We start from the raw sequence: 19836 nt of genomic DNA, 5'->3' as shown, positions 1-19836 counted from the left end.
CATTTTTGTTTTCTTCTTTTTTCTCTTTCCACACTTCTTCTTTCATTTCCTCTCCCCTCCTCTGATTTCTTCTTATATTTCTTCTGTCCTTTCTAGTCTTAAACTCTGGATACCCACTGGCCTCGAGAGAACAGTCATGTTTCCAATATGTCTCCATTTAGCAGAAACCAAATGAACAAGAGCAGGGCCAAAACAAGAGCAGGAAAAATCATCACACAGCCACTGGCACAATCTGCTTATCTTTCACTGCTAATAGCTTTCATGCTCATTCCTTCTGTGTGCACACATGCATGCACGTGCGCCCATGCACACACACACACACGCAGGGAAATTCATGTATTCACATGTTGTTCTTTACACAAAAACACATTCAGATCAGTGAGGATACACATGCTCATCCAAACTTGCTTGGGCTGTTTCCTACCTCTGCCGAGAAGTACATAATGATAATTACAGTTTGGGCCTATATCCCTGAATTAACCAGATCAGACACACACACAAGTTCCAGAAATGCCAGGGGCTGCTGTGGTGTATACTGACTGAAGCGCAGTGTTTGAGAAGTCCTGTGCTGGGGAAGTGGTCCGTTCAGCCATTGTTCTCTATTAAAACCTCCTGGGAGCCATCTAAGCAAGACTGAGAGATGTGCAGGGCCAATAAAAACTCCAGTCAGACCAACAAAGAGTCAGAAAGACGACACACTTTATTAGGGTGTTATTTAACAATACGTTACTGTGACCGAAGAGCACTAGATGAGATCGCGCAGAAGTAAAGCTGCAGACACAAAGTCCTTAATATTGCGCTGTGAGACACTCATACGATAAAGACAGACAGACGTCAGCCAGAGAAGCCGCAGAGGAGAAAAACAGGAGCCGGAGCTCAGGTGTGTGTGCCAACCGCAGAGGCTTGGAGGTGTTTACAGTGTGAATATATGCCAGTAAGCCTCATTGACTCACTTGTGTGGGTATACCAGTTTTTCATGTGCCCATAATGGTAAACCATGAGGGTATTTCACTAAGCCACTCTTTTAAGGGCTGTTTTACAACGCAGCACATTCAACAACATATTACATGCAGCTGCATTTAAAACGGTTTTCTTCCATTCTAAAATCGCTCGCTGCACACTCTCTATTCACTCTCAGTTCACGCTTCCATCTGTCAAACTAAATGCACAGTTGTGTATTAATCTAATTTTAAATTCTAACTGGATTTATGAGCATTTATATCTGCACAAGCACTTCCTCTCTTGACTGCCCTTTCTTCTTTTCATTCCTTTAGCGACCCTGAGGGCAGGACCATTGTTTAGAAGGGCGTCACTGGTCCCCTCTGGGTGCTGTGTCCCGGGCTGCCTCTTTATGGCTGCAAGGCCCACCTAATCAATTGCCCACTCCTGCGCACACAATTAGTCTTGAGATTTATACAGCCGGGTAAACTTAGGGGTGTTAGTCTCCCTAAGGCCAATCAGCATTCATGGGCTTTCCAGAGAGTTCTCCTTATACGCTGGCCAAACGACACTAATAAGCTTTAAGTGTGTGTGTGCGCGTGCATGCAAGCGTGTGCACGTGTTTGCGACTGACACTAATTAGCAGCGCTGGTGCACCTATTTCCTCAGCACCATTTCCTGTGATAGTAATTATTAGGTATGTGTGATAAATTCCAGGCCCTCTTCCACCCGTCCTGAGATAAAACAAGAGGAGAACAGACAAAAAAGAGAGGCGGGAGAACGTTTCATACTCAGAGGAAGTTAAGTAGGTCAGTGTTAAAAGAGCGATGAAGCAAAAGTCGGAAGAGATACTGAAAGAATGATTTTACTCAAGTGGGGAACTCGGTACATAGTTGAAGGCAGTTTCCACATGCAACATTCCCCCATTGGCTCCTTGATGTGGCCTCCCTGTCTTTCCTTATGATTGTCAATCACTGCATTCCTTTTGCATGTGTGTGTGTTTTTTAAATCTTTTTCACTTCTTTTCTTTTCCTAATCACTCCAACTTCAATATGTCATTTATCAGATTAGGACAAAAATTGCGTCTTTCTTTGGAAAGACTCTTCCATCTCTATCAGTTTAACAAAACACGTATATCCACTGTCGACCCTCAGCAGACATCCTCAGAGTGTCACAGTTCATCACCACTTTTATGAGCCTTCATCTCACTTACGCTTTAACTTAAGGAGACAATGCCACTTCTCATAGCCACTCCATGGTTCTTGAAACCTCACTGGTACCTCGGCCCAGCAGTTCTCACACTGACGCTTACAGAGAGTGTACATCTGTGCAGCAGCCATGCAAAACTCAAACCAGGGTTTACAAACTGTGCAGAACTTCCAAATCATATTTAATGGGTAAGTCGGTGCTTGCCAAGCACGCTATCTGACTATAGGCACCAGTAAAATATTAATAAGTAGTGATAAAATATAACCATAATTGATGTTAAAACAGCCCAACTTGTGGCATGAGCAGATTTGGGTCCAGGAGAAAATGGCTACAAAGATTTAGTGTTAAATATAGTATTCAAACTCTAAGAGTGTTAGCCGAGCCGAGCAGTATCCAACTTGAAAACCTAAATGCGTGAGCAAACTTTACATGTATCTCTGGACTATTTGTTTCCACCCTTGCGGCTCGCATTATAGGATCTAGAAAGAAGTCTCCATTACCTTACTATACCGAACAAGCGACTTGGAAGCATTTCCATGTGATGAAGTCCTCCATTGACAAAACCTCAAAGGACGAGTTGGAGGAGCTGGGTGGAGCCTGCCTAGGCCTTGACATAATAAGACACCTATAGGCTCAACAGCTGACACACACGTCGAAGGTAAACACATGTGTCAGAGGGCACAGGAGCATAGACAGACATGATGAATGGGCTGAAGATCCCACGAGGCGGCGCGCATACAAACTTGCTCAGAGAGGGGAAGGTGATGTGGAGTCAGCCCCTCCTCATCGCTGCAACACAGAGAATCCCATTCACATACGGCACTGACCCTCCATGTCTCATCATTACCTATCACAACAATGGTGCTATAACGCCACGCGGTAATTGTGCGCATATGGCTGTGCAAAGGTGCATAGGTGTGAGCATCCACTTCAAGTTCTTGTGTACAAAATGCTGTGACGTCATATATTTCCGTGAGCTCAGAGTCATTAGCAAAATGATGTCAGTATATGTGAATGTAATTTTTAGAAAAACCACAAAAACATAATATTGCCTATATTGGCTTGCTGAAGATATGAACGTGTAAATGAGGCTTTTCAGTCTAAAGGTGTGTGTGAGTGTGTGCACATGCTGCATTCATTTGTGTGTTCGTTTTTAAGTTTGTGAAAACCCGCGTGTGTGTGTCCAGGTCCCTGCGAGAGATCAGTGAGCAGGGACATGACCTTGCCAGTACAGCTGGTCTCTCTGTGTGTTTAGTCAGTGTAACCATGGCGATGGTGCTATGCAGACAGGATGTCTACATTGGGGATTTTGAAGTCATAACGTCGCTACTGCTCTAAGCTTCATTATGCCATGAGTTACTGTAAGCGGGCAGCAGATGGATATGTGACAGAATGTAATCTGGAGTTGTAATTGAGGTCTTGCTATGTTTCCACTGTGTAGAATATTTCATTTGCACTTGAGTGAAGACATGATAAAAGAAATGAGTGGTGGCATTTGACCTGAATTTACTTTTGTATAATCTCACACCATAACTGTTCAGAAGGCTTTCAAGCGTCAAGGACAAATGTGGGTATAATAGGATATAAAAAGCTTAAGGATCTTGTTTGTTATTTTCAGCCTTTCTGTCCAACATGTTATTTAGAACCTTTTTAGAGAAGAAGAAAAAGCAGACAGCTATATTAATGTCATATTTACAACGTCTCTTTATATGTTCATTTAGTTATTAAATTGGATTCTTATAGCAGTTACTGTCACAAAGAAACAGCTATTCAGAGTATATTTTCTCTGTGTTTAATCATTGCATTTAAAGCTTTCTATTTAATCTTACTTTAGTAGTTTAGATTTGTGTCCATCAAGCAATACCAGGAAGAAGTAGGAGATCACTTCGAGTAAATGTAAGTTAAGACATTTTTTGCCAAATATTCAAAGTAATAAAAAAGCCATCTTCAATGACAGAAGCACATAATATGATCGCCGACAGAGATATTAACATTAGCGAGTCTGTTGGGAAGTTCATTAGGAAACAAAAACCAATGACAAACTGCTGCAAGTACTAAAAGATGCTTGGAAGAACCTGCCTGCCAAGTGTCTTCAAAACTGTATAAGACTACTAAGGAAATCAAAGCTCTTTTGAACTAAATACTGACTTTATTTATTTAAAATAAAAAAAAACAATTGGTGGCCAATTACTTGAAAACATGCTCCACCTCTCCATGAATCGCTTCCTTATCGTGGTGGAGGGGTTTGTGTGACCCAGGGATCCCAGGGGCTATGTTGTCTGGGGGCTGTTGTCTGATTGGGAGGAACGGCCTCCCTGATCTGAACCCGAGCGGTGCTTTGTTACTGGACTTCTGTGCAAATCACAGTTTGGCCATAACGACACCTTGTTTGAAAATAAGAGTGTCCATAAGTGCACGTGGCACCAGGACGCTCTGGGCCGCAGGTCGATGATCGATTTTGTAATCGTATCACCAGACCTGCGACCATATGTTCTGGACACTCGAGTAAAGAGAGGGGCTGAGCTGTCAACTGATCACCACCTGGTGGTGAGTTGGATCAGGTGGCGGGGGAGGACGCTGGACAGACCTGGTGCACCTAAATGCGTAGTGAGGGTGTGCTGGGAACGTCTAGCAGAGGCCCCAGTCCGCGAGATCTTCAACGCACACCTCCGGCAGAGCTTCAACAGCATTCCGAGGGAGACTGGGGACATTGAGTCCAAATGGACCATGTTCAGCGTCTCCATTGCCGAAGCTGCTGCATTGAGCTGCGGCCGCAAGGTGGTTGGTGCCTGCTGTGGTGGTAATCCCCGAACCAAATGGTGGACACCAGAGGTGAAGGGAGCCACCAGGCTGAAGAAGGAGTCCTATCGGGCTTGGTTATCCTGTGGGACTCCGGAGGCAGCCGACAGGTATCGACAGGCCAAGCGGAATGCGGCTCGGGCAGTGGCTGAAGCAAAAACTCTGGTGTGGGAGGAGTTCAGAGAGGCCATGGAAAAAGACTTTCGGACTGCCTCGAAGAGATTCTGGCAAACCGTCAGGCGTCTCAGGAGGGGAAAGCGGTGCTCTACCTGCACTGTGTATAGTGCTGGCGGAGCGCTGCTGACGTCGACTGAGAAAATTGTCAGGCGGTGGAAGGAATACTTCGAGGACCTCCTTAATCCCACTGACACGTCTTCCGAGGAGGAAGCAGAGTCTGGGGATGAGGGGAATGACCCGCCAATTTCCGGGGGCGAGGTCACTGAGGCAGTTAAACAACTCCTTGGTGGCAGAGCCCCTGGTGTTGATGAGGTCCGCCCCGAGTTCCTGAAGGCTCTGGACGTTGTAGGGCTGTCCTGGTTGACACGCCTCTGCAATGTTGCGTGGAGATCAGGGGCAGTACCTGTGGCCTGGGGTGGTGGTCCCCATCTTTAAGAAAGGGGACCGGAGGGTGTGTTCCAACTACAGGGGGATCACACTCCTCAGCCTCCCTGGGAAAGTCTATGCCAGGGTGCTGGAAAGGAGAGTTCGTCTGCTAGTCGAACCTCGGATACAGGAGGAACAATGCAGTTTTCGTCCTGGTCGCGGAACACTGGACCAGCTCTTTATCCTCTCGAGGATACTTGAGGGTGCATGGGAGTTTGCCCAACCAGTCTACATGTGTTTTGTGGACTTGGAGAAGGCATTCGACCGTGTCCCTCGGGGTGTCCTGTGGGAGGTGTTGCGGGAGTATGGGGTGTCTGGCCCATTGCTACGGGCCATTCGATCCCTATACAACCGTTGTAAGAGCTTGGTTCGCATTGCCGGCAATAAGTCGGACTCGTCCCGGTGGGTGATGGGCTCCGCCAGGGCTGCCCTTTGTCTCCGGTTCGGTTCATAATTTTTATGGACAGGATTTCTAGGCGCAGCCAAGTGGTGGAGGGCTTTCGCTTTGGTGGCCTCAGAATCTCATCTCTGCTTTGATGTGGTTCTGTTGGCTTCATCGGGTGAGGGCCTCCAGCTCGCACTGGAACAGTTCGCAGCCGAGTGTGAAGCAGCGGGAATGAGGATCAGCACCTCCAAATCTGAGGCCATGGTTCTCAGCCGAAAAAGAGTGCCCACTCCGGGTCGGGGATGAGTTCCTGCCCCAAGTGGAGGAGTTCAAGTATCTCGGGGTCTTGTTCGCGAGTTTGGGAGAAGGGAGCCGGAGATCGACAGACGGATTGGTGCGGCGGCTGCAGTAATGCGGATGCTGCACCGGTCCGTCGTGGTGAAGAGGGAGCTGAGTGTAAAAGCGAAGCTCTCAATTTACCGATCGATCTACGTCCCTACCCTCACCTATGGCCACGAGCTGTGGGTAGTGACCGAAAGAACGAGATCGCGGATACAAGCGGCGGAAATGAGCTTCCTCCGAAGGGTGGCTGGCCTCTCCCTTAGAGATAGGGTGAGAAGTTCGGCCATCCGGGAGGGGCTCAGAGTAGAGCCGCTGCTGCTCCACATCGAAAGGAGCCAGCTGAGGTGGTTCGGGCATCTGACAAGGATGCCCCCTGGGCGCCTCCTGGGTGAGGTGTTCCAGGCGTGTCCCACTGGGAGGAGGCCCCGGGGCAGACCCAGGACACGCTGGAGAGATTATATCTCTCGGCTGGCCTGGGAACGCCTTGGTGTTCCCCCGGATAAGCTGGAGGAGGTGGCTGGGGAGAGGGAGGTCTGGGCCTCTCTGCTTAGGCTGCTGCCCCCGCGACCCGGCCCCGGACAAAGCGGATGAAGATGGATGGATGGATGCTCCACATGAAAAGTAAAAATATTTAAAAGGTATGCGTTCTTTGTTTCAGTGTGATGCAGGTATTTGCTGATATATGTTGTGCTAAAGTTGGTCATTTTACTCCAACAACTGCTCTTCATATGGCTCTTCCAACTCTTTACAGCTATAGTTCAGCTTCACCTTTCTTTCTTCCACCACTCCCTACATCCATCAGTCCCTCCATCAATCCCTGGCCCAGCATATCATTCTCCATCATGTACTATTTCCTCCCTAAATCTATGATACAACTTCCTCTTTTCCTCATTCTGTCTTGTAATTTTTTCCTCCATCTCTTAACTTTTCAACTTGCCACTTAGCTACCCCAAAGAAGTTCCGCTTTATCAACTCTGCATCGAAGCTGCCACTGTTTTTCCCCCCTTTCTTTCCACTATCGTCGTTTCCATCACTGAAATGTAAACAGAGATAATATCACCTACATTCCCAAAGTCTATAGAAGGATCAGGTTCAGTAAGCCACTGCGATGTTGTGGCATATATAGTTTTATCCTATTCAGACTATGGAAACATCTCAATGACTAGCTATTCAAAATGTCCAAACACATAATTTCTCTATTGTGCACCTATACCCCATGACCCAAGACTTGTTTAATGACTAGCTCCTCCAGAGGCCATCTGTGTGAGTGTGAGTGTTTGTATGTGTGTGTGAATATTGTACAGTGTGGTGGAAACTCAATCTGGTGTGGGGTGACAGAGGAGACCTGCAGTGTTCTTAAGCATTAAGCATTCAGCTATATAGCTATATCTGTAAAAGGCAAATATGAAAATGCTCTCCCTCTCTCTTTCTCACACACACACACACACACACACACACACACACACACACACACACACACACACACACACACACACACACACACACACACACACACACACACACACGATGAACAGGGAAACCCAGAATGCAATGAGAGTATTGAAAATGCTTTTTCCTTCCTTGTCTCTTTCATTAACAGTGTTGAAAAGCCAAGAGTTCTCTACCTCCCTCTGGCTTACACACACACACACACACACACACACACACACACACACACACAGACACACACACGCACACATATATATGCACACATTAAAGACACACACAGAAAGCTCTCCAATTCATTGGAGACGTGCCTCACATGGTTTGCTTCAGCTGGTCTTCTTGACAAATGCCACATTACAGCAGAGGGAAGGAGAAACTTGGCATGCAATCAAACTTCTCTCATGATTTAAGATTTGAAATGCTTCAGCATGTGCAGTCCCTCCATTCCACTCTCTGCTCCCTCTCATTCCCTCTTTCTGCCCGAATGTTTTCTGCTTTCCCCCTAACGTGTCTCGCTTGTTACCTCTCTTTCATTGCTCTATCTTTCCTGTTTAGCTTTCCCTCTGCTAACTTGGAGCAGAGCTGTGCTCTGGGAATATGGCCCCTTTTAAAGGAGTAAGCCACAGTTTGTGTAAGTATGTGCATGTCTGCAGACGTGAGTGATTATATGCGAGTTCCACTGAGGCTGTGTGTACGTTCTGCAAGTGTATCTTTGCAGCTTGTTCAGCTGTGTGTCAGTCTCACGAAGCTTTGCCCTTTGCAGTTCAACAGTCCTTTAATCCTCATCACCAGTGACCCCTAACCCCTGCTTCTAACCTCTTCACGCACACACACACTTAACCGTGTACAACAGACCACACACACAAACATGCACATTCATGCCTCTCATGTCCCCTTATCAATGGCACATTTCTAAAGGTCTTACCAATGCAGGCTTGAACAAAAGCTGAAGGTTCTACTTTGTTGTTTTTGTTGTTCATGTCAGCGAATCATCACAACAACCTTCTTCCTCAGATATATTTCTAATAAAATCAATATAAGCTACCGGACCACTAACTCACTAAAATAATCACATGCTACTTTGCTGAGCATTTTTCTATACTGTACGTAGACCACGCTTTCTGACTTTATCATATGTTATTCATTTCCACTGATAAACATTCCCAGTAATGCTTGGAGGGTGGAAATTGAAACAGACAGGAAGGTGGTTTGTATCAGCAGTGTGTGTGTTTGTGTGTGTGTATGAAGATAGACAGGCAAAGGGCACCCTGCTGTCAGTAGTCAGAAATACCCTATACAGCTATATGTACATCAGATATGTGTGGTCTGAAGAGCTGAAGCCACAGTAGGCTTTAACAATTGTGTTTTCAATACATACAGAATGTGCCAGCCTTCTCTTTTGTACTGCACTGAGTAGCTGACATTAAAGGCATTTCTCCGCAGCACATGACAAGCAGATATGTGGTTCCATGCTCCTTCAATCAGAGCGCTCAAAGCAAACGCACATGTAGCCAAGCCACTTGCAGATCACTGAACTCACTCACACATCCATACACAACCACTGACATACACTCACACATGGAAATGCAAACAGTTCTACACATCCTCCTCGTAAGCTTCCTTCTGCTCTAACTCCCTCTGTGTCACAAAGACACACGAAGCAAGAGCTGCACACAAATCTAAGACTACACCACCTGTCCTCAATAAACTGAACTTTTCACGAGGCACCTTTAGACAACGGCTGATCCTGCTTCAGAATACACCTCAGAGCTGATGTCTATATCACACTCAAACACGAACGCATATGTGAACAGGTGAGCAGATAAATGTGCCTAATACAATATTAGACACAGGTTTATGAGCTGCAGTGAAAAAAATGCTGCTATTTTTACAAATGTTCTTGATAAAACAGTGAGTAAATCATGCCAGTGCCCATCATACCATGCCAAAAAAAGAAAATCTACTTTTATGGGCTGTCAGTCACTTGCACTCACACTTTTAGTGTACTTTTATCCCCCCTTCGGAGGCAGCTGTGGCTCAGGAGGTACAGCAGGTCGTCTACCAATCGGAGGGTCAGGGGTTCGATCCTCCAACTTGCATGTCAAAGTATCCTTGGACAATATACTTAACCAAGAGTTCCCCTGAATGCATTTATTATAGTGTTTGTGAACATTAAGTTAGTGCTTATGCACAGAAAAGGGCTTTTGTATGAAAGGGTGAATGAGGTTTGTAGCAAGAAAGTGTTTAAACTGAGTAGAAAAGTGTAGAATCGCTCACTACCAGTCGATATGGTAGCTCCGTGTCAACACGTGGGGTACTGGGGCAATAATTTAATTTTAAAAATGCATAACTAAGAAATTACTATGTAACTGAAAACATTAACTTGGGATCAACAATTTCTACTTGAGATACATTTGAATGGCATTTATGTAATAGTGTAATGGAGCCAAAAACAAAGATTAGAAAGTTAAAGGACAGTGGTTTAATTCCAGACTCTCCCAGTCTGCATGTTGATGTGTTCCCTGACTCAATACTGAACCCCAAACTGCCTCAGATGCATCAAATCACATGATTTTTAAAAAAGTAAAACATTTGATAATTAACTTCTTACAACTGAAATTATTCACACAGTCCTGATGTTTCAGGGAAATAATGTTAAACATGGTGTCCAGTGCTGTGACTTCTTACCTAAAAACATGGTGTATTTCTAAAGTAGTAATACAGCATGACTCAAATTTTTACCCCTCTGTTAGCATCTTATTACTAAAATATCCAGTGCTACTCATTTTACTACACATCTTGCACTGCAAGAACGTTGCCTTTAACTTTAACCTAAACAATAAGCACATGAAAATGGCACGTTTCTAATATTGTGACCTAAACCACAACACTAACCACTTTGTAAAGACAGATGTTTGGGCCGACAGCTGTACTCAATTCAGTTAAACTTCAACTAAAAGCTACCTAATGTAACTGAAAGTGAGTGCGGTATATGTAGACATGTAGGTGACTGCGACACTCACTTCATCTCCAGAATCTCCTCCAGCTGCTTTCGTCTCTCCTGTCGCAGACTGTTCAGATGTCCGTCTCTTTCATGCAGCGACTGCTGAGTGGAGGACAGACGCAGTTTTGTGGCGTCCAGCTCCTGGCGCGTCTTCTCCAAAGCTCCCATCAGCTCCTCCAGCTATTCAGTGGAAGACAAAGAAGGAAGGTGGTATAAACACACTAGAGGACCCACATTGATCCGTTCTTAATTATAAGATAAGTTTATAATAATACAAAGAAACATGTCTATTCTGCACTTATGCATGCACACTCACACACAGAAGTGAGCATGCTAAAGTAATTTGATATAGGACAAGTTATCTGCTGTCTGTGTGTGTGTCAAGAACGTGTGTTGGATTGCTAAAAGATGACATAAAATGACAGCCTAAACATTGAAAATCAATGGCCAGCTGACATTTAGGAGCAGGAGAAATTACTCGGGGTCACAGGTTAGCTGAGTGATTGTTCTGACCCTCTCCTCTCAACCCTCGCCTTTCACTTATCATATTCTCAAGTGCAGTTGTGCTTTAGAGCTGAGGATAATGATCAACCTCTTGACTGCATCCTCTGTATCTGCACACACATGTGTGTCTGACAGGATATGACCTCAGGGCGTCATTAGACAGGAAGTGTCTAATTGTCTAACAGCTAGCACTTCACAATAGGATGCAGTATTACTCAAGCATGTACAGATGTAAATGTAAAACAACAGGAACATACATTTATCATTGTTTACTTTTGATGAGCTGCTAATTTGTGATACAGGGTAAAAAAAATCTAAAGTTTGGAAGAAAAAAAGGAGAAAGAAAAATGCAGAGAAAAGGATTATTGGGGAAAACCACTGCATGGGGTAGGACATGAGAGAAAGGAATGGGCCTCTTTTATGAAGGAGCCAAATGGTTCACACATTTTCAGGACAGTTTCCATCTCCTCCAGTTTTCTAGGTGTGTTTCACAGATGTCAGCTTACGTGCTCACTCTTCATGAATATCACACGCTGAATACGAGAAGAAAAAAGCAAAGGGAGTGCGGAGCGCTGAAACTTAAACAGTACGGTTGGAAAATGACGACTTTCAGTCAAAACTTCTTCAAAATGTAACAAAATATTCAATATATTCAATAAAATACACCCCATAGCTCTGCCAAGAACAATTGACCTCAGTAGTTTCTAGCTGTTAATAGACCGAGCAACGTCAAAATATGCACGTCTCCAAACTTACACCATTTTAATATTCACTGTTTGATTCCAGGATCGAGTGCATACAAAGCCAATCTTTTCTTCTTGAAAGCCAAGGGTCACACACACAGCTCCACTTACACCCACCACATGCCTATCAACCCTCATGCACCAACTTTTCCCTTCCCAGTCCCTTATTAGTCCACCACCCAGGCTAGCCCTCACTTCACAATCACATCATTAATAAGGAATACAATGCATTTTAGTGAAATTAGGGACCTAATCAGCTTAGCAGTGAGCCTGTGCGTGCTAATTTAGCTCAACTTCAAGGCAAAGCCCCCCAGCCAGGCTAAGGCCTTCTAAGGCTGGCCCAAAGCCCCTTTAGTTGATAAGCTGATTGAGGGCTCAGAGGTAAGGGCCAAATCCCTCTTGTCCGTTTGCGTTGTGTTGCTGGTTCAAAGGCCTAGTTCAAACGCCACAGAGGGGAGAGCAAAACAGCAGAAATCAAGAACAAGAGAGAGAGAGCGCGGAGATAATTGCGTGAGACAACTTAAGAAGGCAGATGGGAACACGCAAGGCTCGGGACAGTGGCTGGACAGCAGAGATGATTGTATGAGAAAGACGAGAGGCAGAGGGAGTGAGAGACTTAGAAAACAAGGGTGTGAAAAAAAGTGACCCAGGGCATTACCCATGCTCCATTTCAGCAGGTCAGGCTGATGGAAGACTTTCAGCGCATTACACATCATGAGACTGATTACTCTGGGACAGAGGGGAGAAGAAAGAAGAAAATCAAGCAAAGAGTGAGGAGAGGAGGGGTGAGAATGTGAGTTTGGCAGGGCGGGCTGAAGCAGTGCCAGAGTCAGGTGATGTTTCAAAGGAACTGGTTCCTCTCTAAGTCGCTCCACGCACTCTTTTCCAGTCTCCAAGGCAAGACTGGTGATTGACTGACAACTGTCTAGTTTTAAAATGATGGCATGCTGAACCGCTCCCGTCTTATGTGGTAACGTTATTTTGGCTGACAAAGCTCACTCCTTTGACAGCGAACAGTGAGCATCGGTGACTGAGCACCTTGAGCACTCGGGCAGCTTTCCTTGTGTCAACAGTGTGGCTGTAACTCCATTCTAGTTCAGCTCGTGTCAAGTTCAGTCGCTAGTATGACCACACGCTGGCTCGGTATGTTTTCTATGCGTAGGGTTTGGATTGACTTATAATAAAGGCTTGTGACTATGGCTCGTGGGGTCAATGAATGTTAATGTGTCATCAGCTAGAAAAGGCTTTTCCTGAATCTTTGGGTAATCTCAGGTCACAGCTGAATCATTTACTTCTATGCGTGCAAAAAGTCCCTCAGACATAAATATACTTTTCTGACTTTGCAGTGAATCAGAATATTGTTTGATAAACACAGTATCCATGCTGAATGCAAGTCAAGCGTGCAAAAGTACAGAAATTGTGAAAAGAAGGGAGAAAAAAAACAAAAAAAAACAAGCCGCAGTTAGCGCTGGCGCTCGCAAAATTTTCTAAACTGAGTTTGACCTTCTCTTACTTTGCTGCTCCGGCCTCTCTTCATCTTTTAAACTCTCCCAGGAAGCACACGTGTGTGTTTGAGGCAATATAGCCGCCATTCTGCCTCAAAATGTTGGTTCTTGTTTTAACCGCCGATTGCTCTCATGTTACTTGTGGCACTCGTAAGTAATGCGAGGTCATTCTCATTCAAATGCATGCTCACACCGAGAGGAAACACACTCCCTTGCCTTGTTTCTCTTTCCCACCGCAGACACACCTACGTACACACACACACACACACACACACATACACGTAAACCTTTTTGGGGCCTGCTCAAAGTTGTAGACGGACCAGCAGGCAGCCAGAAAGGCAGCCAGATAAGCAGGACATGTGGTTAAAAGGGGCAACCTGTGCTCCATCAAGTCTCCAGCTTTGTCAGTCACTCTGCTTACAGAGACATAAACTCACAACATCTCAAACGTATGCTTACATTTTCAAAGATGCAAAGTTAACAAGAAAAAACGAAAGGAGGCCACTGGAAATTTTTCTCCTTTTTTTTGGTTTGAAATTTCAGTCAAGAAGAATAAAATAAACAAAAGAGTGTTTAGAGAATAAAAAGTAAATTAAGAAGAAAAAGCAATAACAGAGAGGAAACAAAAGGCAACTACCCATTTGGTAATAATGATATAATGGTCTGCCTGCAGCTACATTTTGAACCACATGGAGGCGCAGTTAAGTTTTGTTTTTTGCAGTGGTCCTGAAGTCCTGAATGATCTGATCAACTGATCACAGAGTTTAAAAGGTACACAAGGAAACCTGTGTGGAGAGCCTCGAGACTATCTGTGTGCATGCGTGCGAGTAAATGTATATGGTGGTATGGCGCCCGATACGCGTGCGCTACGCCGGGTAAACCTGTCTCTGGGCCTGAACCCGGGCAGCCTCCTCCTGTGCCCAGAGAGCCTCCCTATGTGCAGAGGTGTTCATGCTTTCTCTCAGTGCCCTCTCCAGCTCCATGATCCGCTCAGCTGTGTCCCGCATGGCATCCTGGGAAGCCAAAAGAGGAAGCTAGGGGCATGAAGATTTAAGGGGAGGGGTTTTGGAAGCAAAGCAGCAAAAAGCAGGAAGATGAATGTTTTTTCAGTATAGTTTGTTCTTAAATGTTCAAACGATTTGGTGCACAAATCATCTGCATTCACACTGCACTGTTTGGTCCTTTGCAAAAAAAAAAATCATTCTAGCTAAATCAGAAATGAAAGAAAAGAAAAACAAATCCTGCAGCTAGAGAAGCAAACAGACTTCCCACATGAAGAATTAGACACAGCCGAGACACAAGAGAGAGAGAAGTAGGGCAGAAAGAGTTTCTAAGTGCTGTGACCTTTGCTGCCATCCATGTGAGTGTGAGAATCTGTAGGTGTGGAGTAGACTGTGTGCATTTACATGCAGTTTGTGTGTGGCCTTTCACACCTATGGTGAGTGGAAGAAAAGGATCCGCTTCCACCCTGGTTGATGGAACTGTGAAAGAAAACACTGGACAGAAATAATAAACCCTCTGATTCTCCATCTCGCCACCTTTCTTTTTTTGTCAACTTTCTCTGCAGCACCGAAAGCGTTGACTCACTTTCTAGTTCACACGTTCACACTTTTCTGGGAGCACTACAGAAGCTTTGTGGACACGTGGACGAGGAAACAGTTTCCAGTGATTTTAAATGGTTAAACTAATGAACTGATAAAGCAAACTTATAAACTTCACACTAAACCCCAGATCTGAATTATAGAATTACAATCAAATTCTGGTTTGAACTCATATCAAACAATGAGCCTTTAACTATTACGGAAACATATAGTCCCATAATTCTCTGTAGAGTCACAGTGACACAAGATGACAATAAGAAGGGTATGTAAGAAAGAACAATTAATGGCAACACGCTACAAAATCTGTCCATAAGGAGCAACAAAAGTGTCACAAACCTGATATACTCATGCCTTACATCTACATGTAAAATATAAATGTGAACGAGGTATGTGAAAAGCAATAAGCACTGTTGAGTAATAGGGATGGCCGGACGCTCTCTAGGAAACGTGAGAATAAGTCTGGCTGACTGCTGTTAAAATGATATTTCATCTCAGAAATAGATGCTACATGTTTGTGAAAGTGAATATAATCTTTGAAAGAGTGGCATCAGCCAGCTTTAGCTGCCCTGTAAATGTGCACATGTCTCATGTCTGACAGGGATCTAGAAAATATTTTGTATTACAAGAGAAATCGCTTGTGATGGATTCCACACATGTAGTGAAAGTCATTTTATGAGACAGCGCCAGGAACACACAAGTTGCACATGAATAGCTTATTAAGTGCCTCCAATAAATACTAAAGAAGAGGAAATAAGTATAAGGTTGGTACAATTATCAGCCCATCAGTGCAGGAGGCTAACTCACTGAGCGAGTCAGTGGTGCAGACTAAAACTGCAGCAACAGGATTATCCGTAAGTGTGATGAAAACATTGCCAAGCCATCCGAATCACAAGTGGATACTTGTGGCACGTTACGTCGGCATGGCACAGCTGGAGGTGAGCGACAAACACCCACACGCACACACAGAGCCAGGCCGAGTGCGTCAACGGTCCGAAACTGTAATTGGATGTGACAGACAAGCAGTAACTCGATGCACCAGAATCAACAAGTACTGGTCTGACCCCACCCAACAGACAGAAACACGCACACACACACCCCACTGAGATGGGGCTGCCACTGCTGGACCCCTGAGTGTAACCTAACCAGAAAGCTGTGTCTGCCCCTGTATGAATGTGCACTATAAATGTGTCTGTGCATACATGTTTGCTTTAAGTTTTATTAGTAACACGAGAATATCGCTGGCTTTCAAGACTACAAAGAATGGGGAAAAATAGGGCAAGAAGATACAAAAGCACAGAGAACGGGGAGAAAAGTAAAGATAATTGCCTCTGCAGCAACAATCATCACCTAATTCCCCCAGGAAGGATCATTATGGCTCTGGTCTGTTCTGGCTTGATGAAGGGATTACGATCACTTACATAAACGAGCGGAGAGTGAGAGAATGCACATTTCCAGCAGCTGTGCACCTATGATCAGACATCTGTCTCAGTCTTTATGAACTGTTGTGTTTCATAATTTAAAATATGCTAAATATGTGTGCAGGGCCAGACATCTCATAAGTAATTTAGGTCCAGTTTACAGACTCTGGGAACAATCTTTTTTTTCTTCACATTTCCCCCTAAATCAAAAAACAAAACAAAAAACACAAAAAGAAGAAACCTTCCTTGCTATAATTCACTTTCAAAAACAGGTGAGCACCGAGGGTTGCTGATGCCTCTCAGTTACAGATAAAAGAGAAATAAAAGGCCGGTGTGAAGGTTTGAGGAGAATACTTCCGATGTGTTTTCTCTGTGTTTGTTAAGTGCAGCGTGGCGCGATGGAGACAATGGAGCAAAGAGATGTTATCGCTCCATCCCACATAAACTCTTCTGGCAAGATTGGGAGAGTTTGTTTGTGTGTGTTTACCCTTGGAGCGTGCTGTGTTCCTGATGGAGCCAGAGATAAGAGAGAGACAGAGAGCAGTGGAAAGAGAAAGGAAGAGGCCACAACCAGCCTCACCGCTGAGCAGACACAATCCGGTCGTAATGTCTGACGTCACTAGCCGTGTCTGGGTCTAAACTCCGCTGCAGGTCCATATATCAAACGATCACTGTGGCATTACTGTGAGTTGAAAAACTGTCTAAAGTCTTTCATCTTTAATAAAATGATCAGCATTCTGCTCTACCAGGTGTAACAACTGAGTTTAACATCCAGGCATCCATGAAAACGGAATTTATGACATTTAACGGAGTTAGAAGTTAGCAGGGAGTTAGCTCGCTAGCTTCTATCTAAATACAATATAGCATGTCCTGACTGCGGGGTTTTGGAAACAAATTCAAACGTACAGCTCTGTTATCACTTCCAACATAAATGAAGACAGAAACTAAACAGCAGTGACGTTTGTAGGGTTACTGAAGTTGGGCTAGCTGGTATATAATGATGTGCTACGTGACCGCTAGCGACACAGCTATGTTAGCATAATATAAACAAGCTAACTTTTTTTCCACTCGATAAAAGTTAACGTGAGTGTTCTCGGTGGTCAGGAACAAATGTAATCGCATGGCAGGATGCTGTAAAAGGACCAAACTTCAGCCAGGAGAACAACTGAGATAATCCATCCACAATACGAGGTTAGTCATTCATATACTGCTGTTACATCCTAAGGTTTTAAAAACTGAGCTTAAATAAATGATTAGCGGTAATAAAAGCTGAGGTCAACAGTGATCACTGACTGTTTTAGGAGCTTTTTGAGATCAAATAGAAGAAAATACAAAACATTAAACATGTTAACAACACAAAAGCCATATTAAACGCAGACTACTTTAGACCCGGAAGTAGGATTCGTCACGTCATCACTTAACGACCGGATATACAGATTGTATGTTGTGTCTCCATAGCCAGTGAATATTTGATCTAATGTAACCTGACTTCAACATTTCAATGTTTTATTGGTATGCCTTTGTTGCATTTTTAACAAATTCCTCCTATATTTACCTCAAAATGTATTACATTAAATTGCTGTCTATTAGCTGACGTCTAAGAAACTTAAGTCTTATTCATGTTGGATTGATGTCCAAGTGATAAATTTCTTCTGAAACCTGCCCCAAAAATGGGGAAACGTTTTTCTTCAACTTAACTGCGCAATCGAATTGACTAAAATGTGGTGCACATGTGAAATCACTGTTAAAGTGGATTTTGCAATAACTCATAAGGATCAAAGGAGTCTTTGACGTCAGACGGTCTGGAGACAGAAATATCTATATTATAAACTGTTCTAATGGAGTTTGTGTGAATTTTATGTTCATTTTAAAACAAGTCTAAGACTCTACAGCCGCCTTTGTGGTTCAGTGAGACTATATCCTCAAAGCTTAAGCACAACATTGTTTTGGACTACATGTTAGCTTTGGCATAATCAAGACTGTCAAAGCTAGCATGCTCGTTTGTAACCGCACTATTGTTTGCCATGATTGTCCTTCTAGGTTAATGACATAGTAACAGTTATTAATGCCCAGAAATAGGTTGATGGGAATGTTCTCAATGAAGTGTATTAGAATTGAGGTTTTGCTGAAGGAGTTACCAACATGATTAAAATCATCTTGAGGAGACAAATGTGTGCCAAATTCATGAGATTTCATCCAGTGAACATTTAACTTTGAACCGCAAATGTTAAAAAGATGCAAAAGTTTGTTGTGGAAGAAGCTGGTAGATCATCAAAGTTAGGGTTTAAGCACTAAGTATAGTGGATGTCTGTATCGAGTTTCATGGCAATCCACTGAATAGTTCTCTAAATATCAAGATTAACCGAGAAAGCTTTAGAGCCATGCCGCTGGCACGGCTAAAAATCTGTGTTGAGACATGAAAGGAGTTAACGTTATAAAGCACGCATGGATAAGTGAAAGTATGCAAGAATGTTATGTAAGATGTCAGCACAAAAGGAATTACAGTCCAGTGAAAAAAAGAGCTTTCACAGGACACCATGTAGTGCTGTGGAAAACTAAGTACACCCACAGAATTAAGAAGGTGAGTAGCAGCAGCTTTTATAGTCTAGGTGTAACATATCTTTGTAAAAGCAGAAGTTTAATGGTCTGGAGCGTTCTGGTTCATCCTAACACAATCCCATAATCTTCCCAGTAGTGGGCGTCCCAGCAAATTCACCCCAAGGTCAGACTGTAAACAGAGTCTCAGAATAATTGCATTAAACCTAAGAGCTCCATCCCAGACAAGTATGGCTTGTTTGGAAGGGCTGTCAGGAGAAGGCCTCTTCTCTCTAAAAGAACATACTACTTCCTGTAGGTATGCACATTACCAACCAAACAAACTACACAACCTCTGCAACAACCTCAGGAGGGATGATGATTTGGGCTTTACAGCTACAGGACCTGAGCACTTTGCAGTTATGGAGTTAATCGTGAACTTGTCTGTACACGAAAGCATTCTAGAGTCAAATGTGACATGAATGCAACAGGACGATGAACCAAAGCTCAGCCCAAGTGCAATGCTGTGGTGGAATCATGTAGTCCTGTGAAAACTGTTCTGTGTATTGTTATGCAGAACATCTGGCTCAGATTACTTATTAAGAATGAGAGCAGCTGGAAAGAGCTGCTTTTTTTTCTTCTCTTGGCCACGCCCACCTCTCAGGTGCAGCCGGTTGCTCTGAAGACCGACTGAGGCTCTTGCCAGAGGAAACAGAAAAGAATAGCACAGGAAACCAGGAGGGTGGAGCATCACAGATCAATGACAATAAACAGGGATTTCAGTCTGATTGCATGTATCTGCT

General features: G+C 44.0%; 1 protein-coding gene across 3 annotated transcripts in view; it reads right to left on the bottom strand.

The window, feature by feature from the left end:
- The window catches only part of LOC147304710 (ERC protein 2), a 161827-nt gene that overhangs the window by 63279 nt on the left and 78712 nt on the right, over positions 1-19836 (bottom strand). For 2 of the 3 annotated variants that reach the window (XM_086276622.1, XM_086276623.1), the window contains one exon: positions 10747-10907. In XM_086276622.1, the coding sequence (XP_086132748.1) occupies positions 10747-10907 (161 nt within the window). Of the gene's footprint in view, positions 1-10746; positions 10908-14360; positions 14514-19836 lie in introns of all 3 variants that reach the window. The other variant, XM_086276624.1, reaches the window with a different exon arrangement.

The sequence above is a fragment of the Aulonocara sp. 'chitande type north' Nkhata Bay genome, linkage group LG20, assembly GCF_057382095.1.
Source record: "Aulonocara sp. 'chitande type north' Nkhata Bay isolate Kocher_YH1m ecotype deep benthic linkage group LG20, A_spYH_male_GT1.1, whole genome shotgun sequence".
NCBI lineage: Eukaryota > Metazoa > Chordata > Actinopteri > Cichliformes > Cichlidae > Aulonocara > Aulonocara sp. 'chitande type north' Nkhata Bay.
This window is presented reverse-complemented; position numbering and strand designations above follow the sequence as displayed.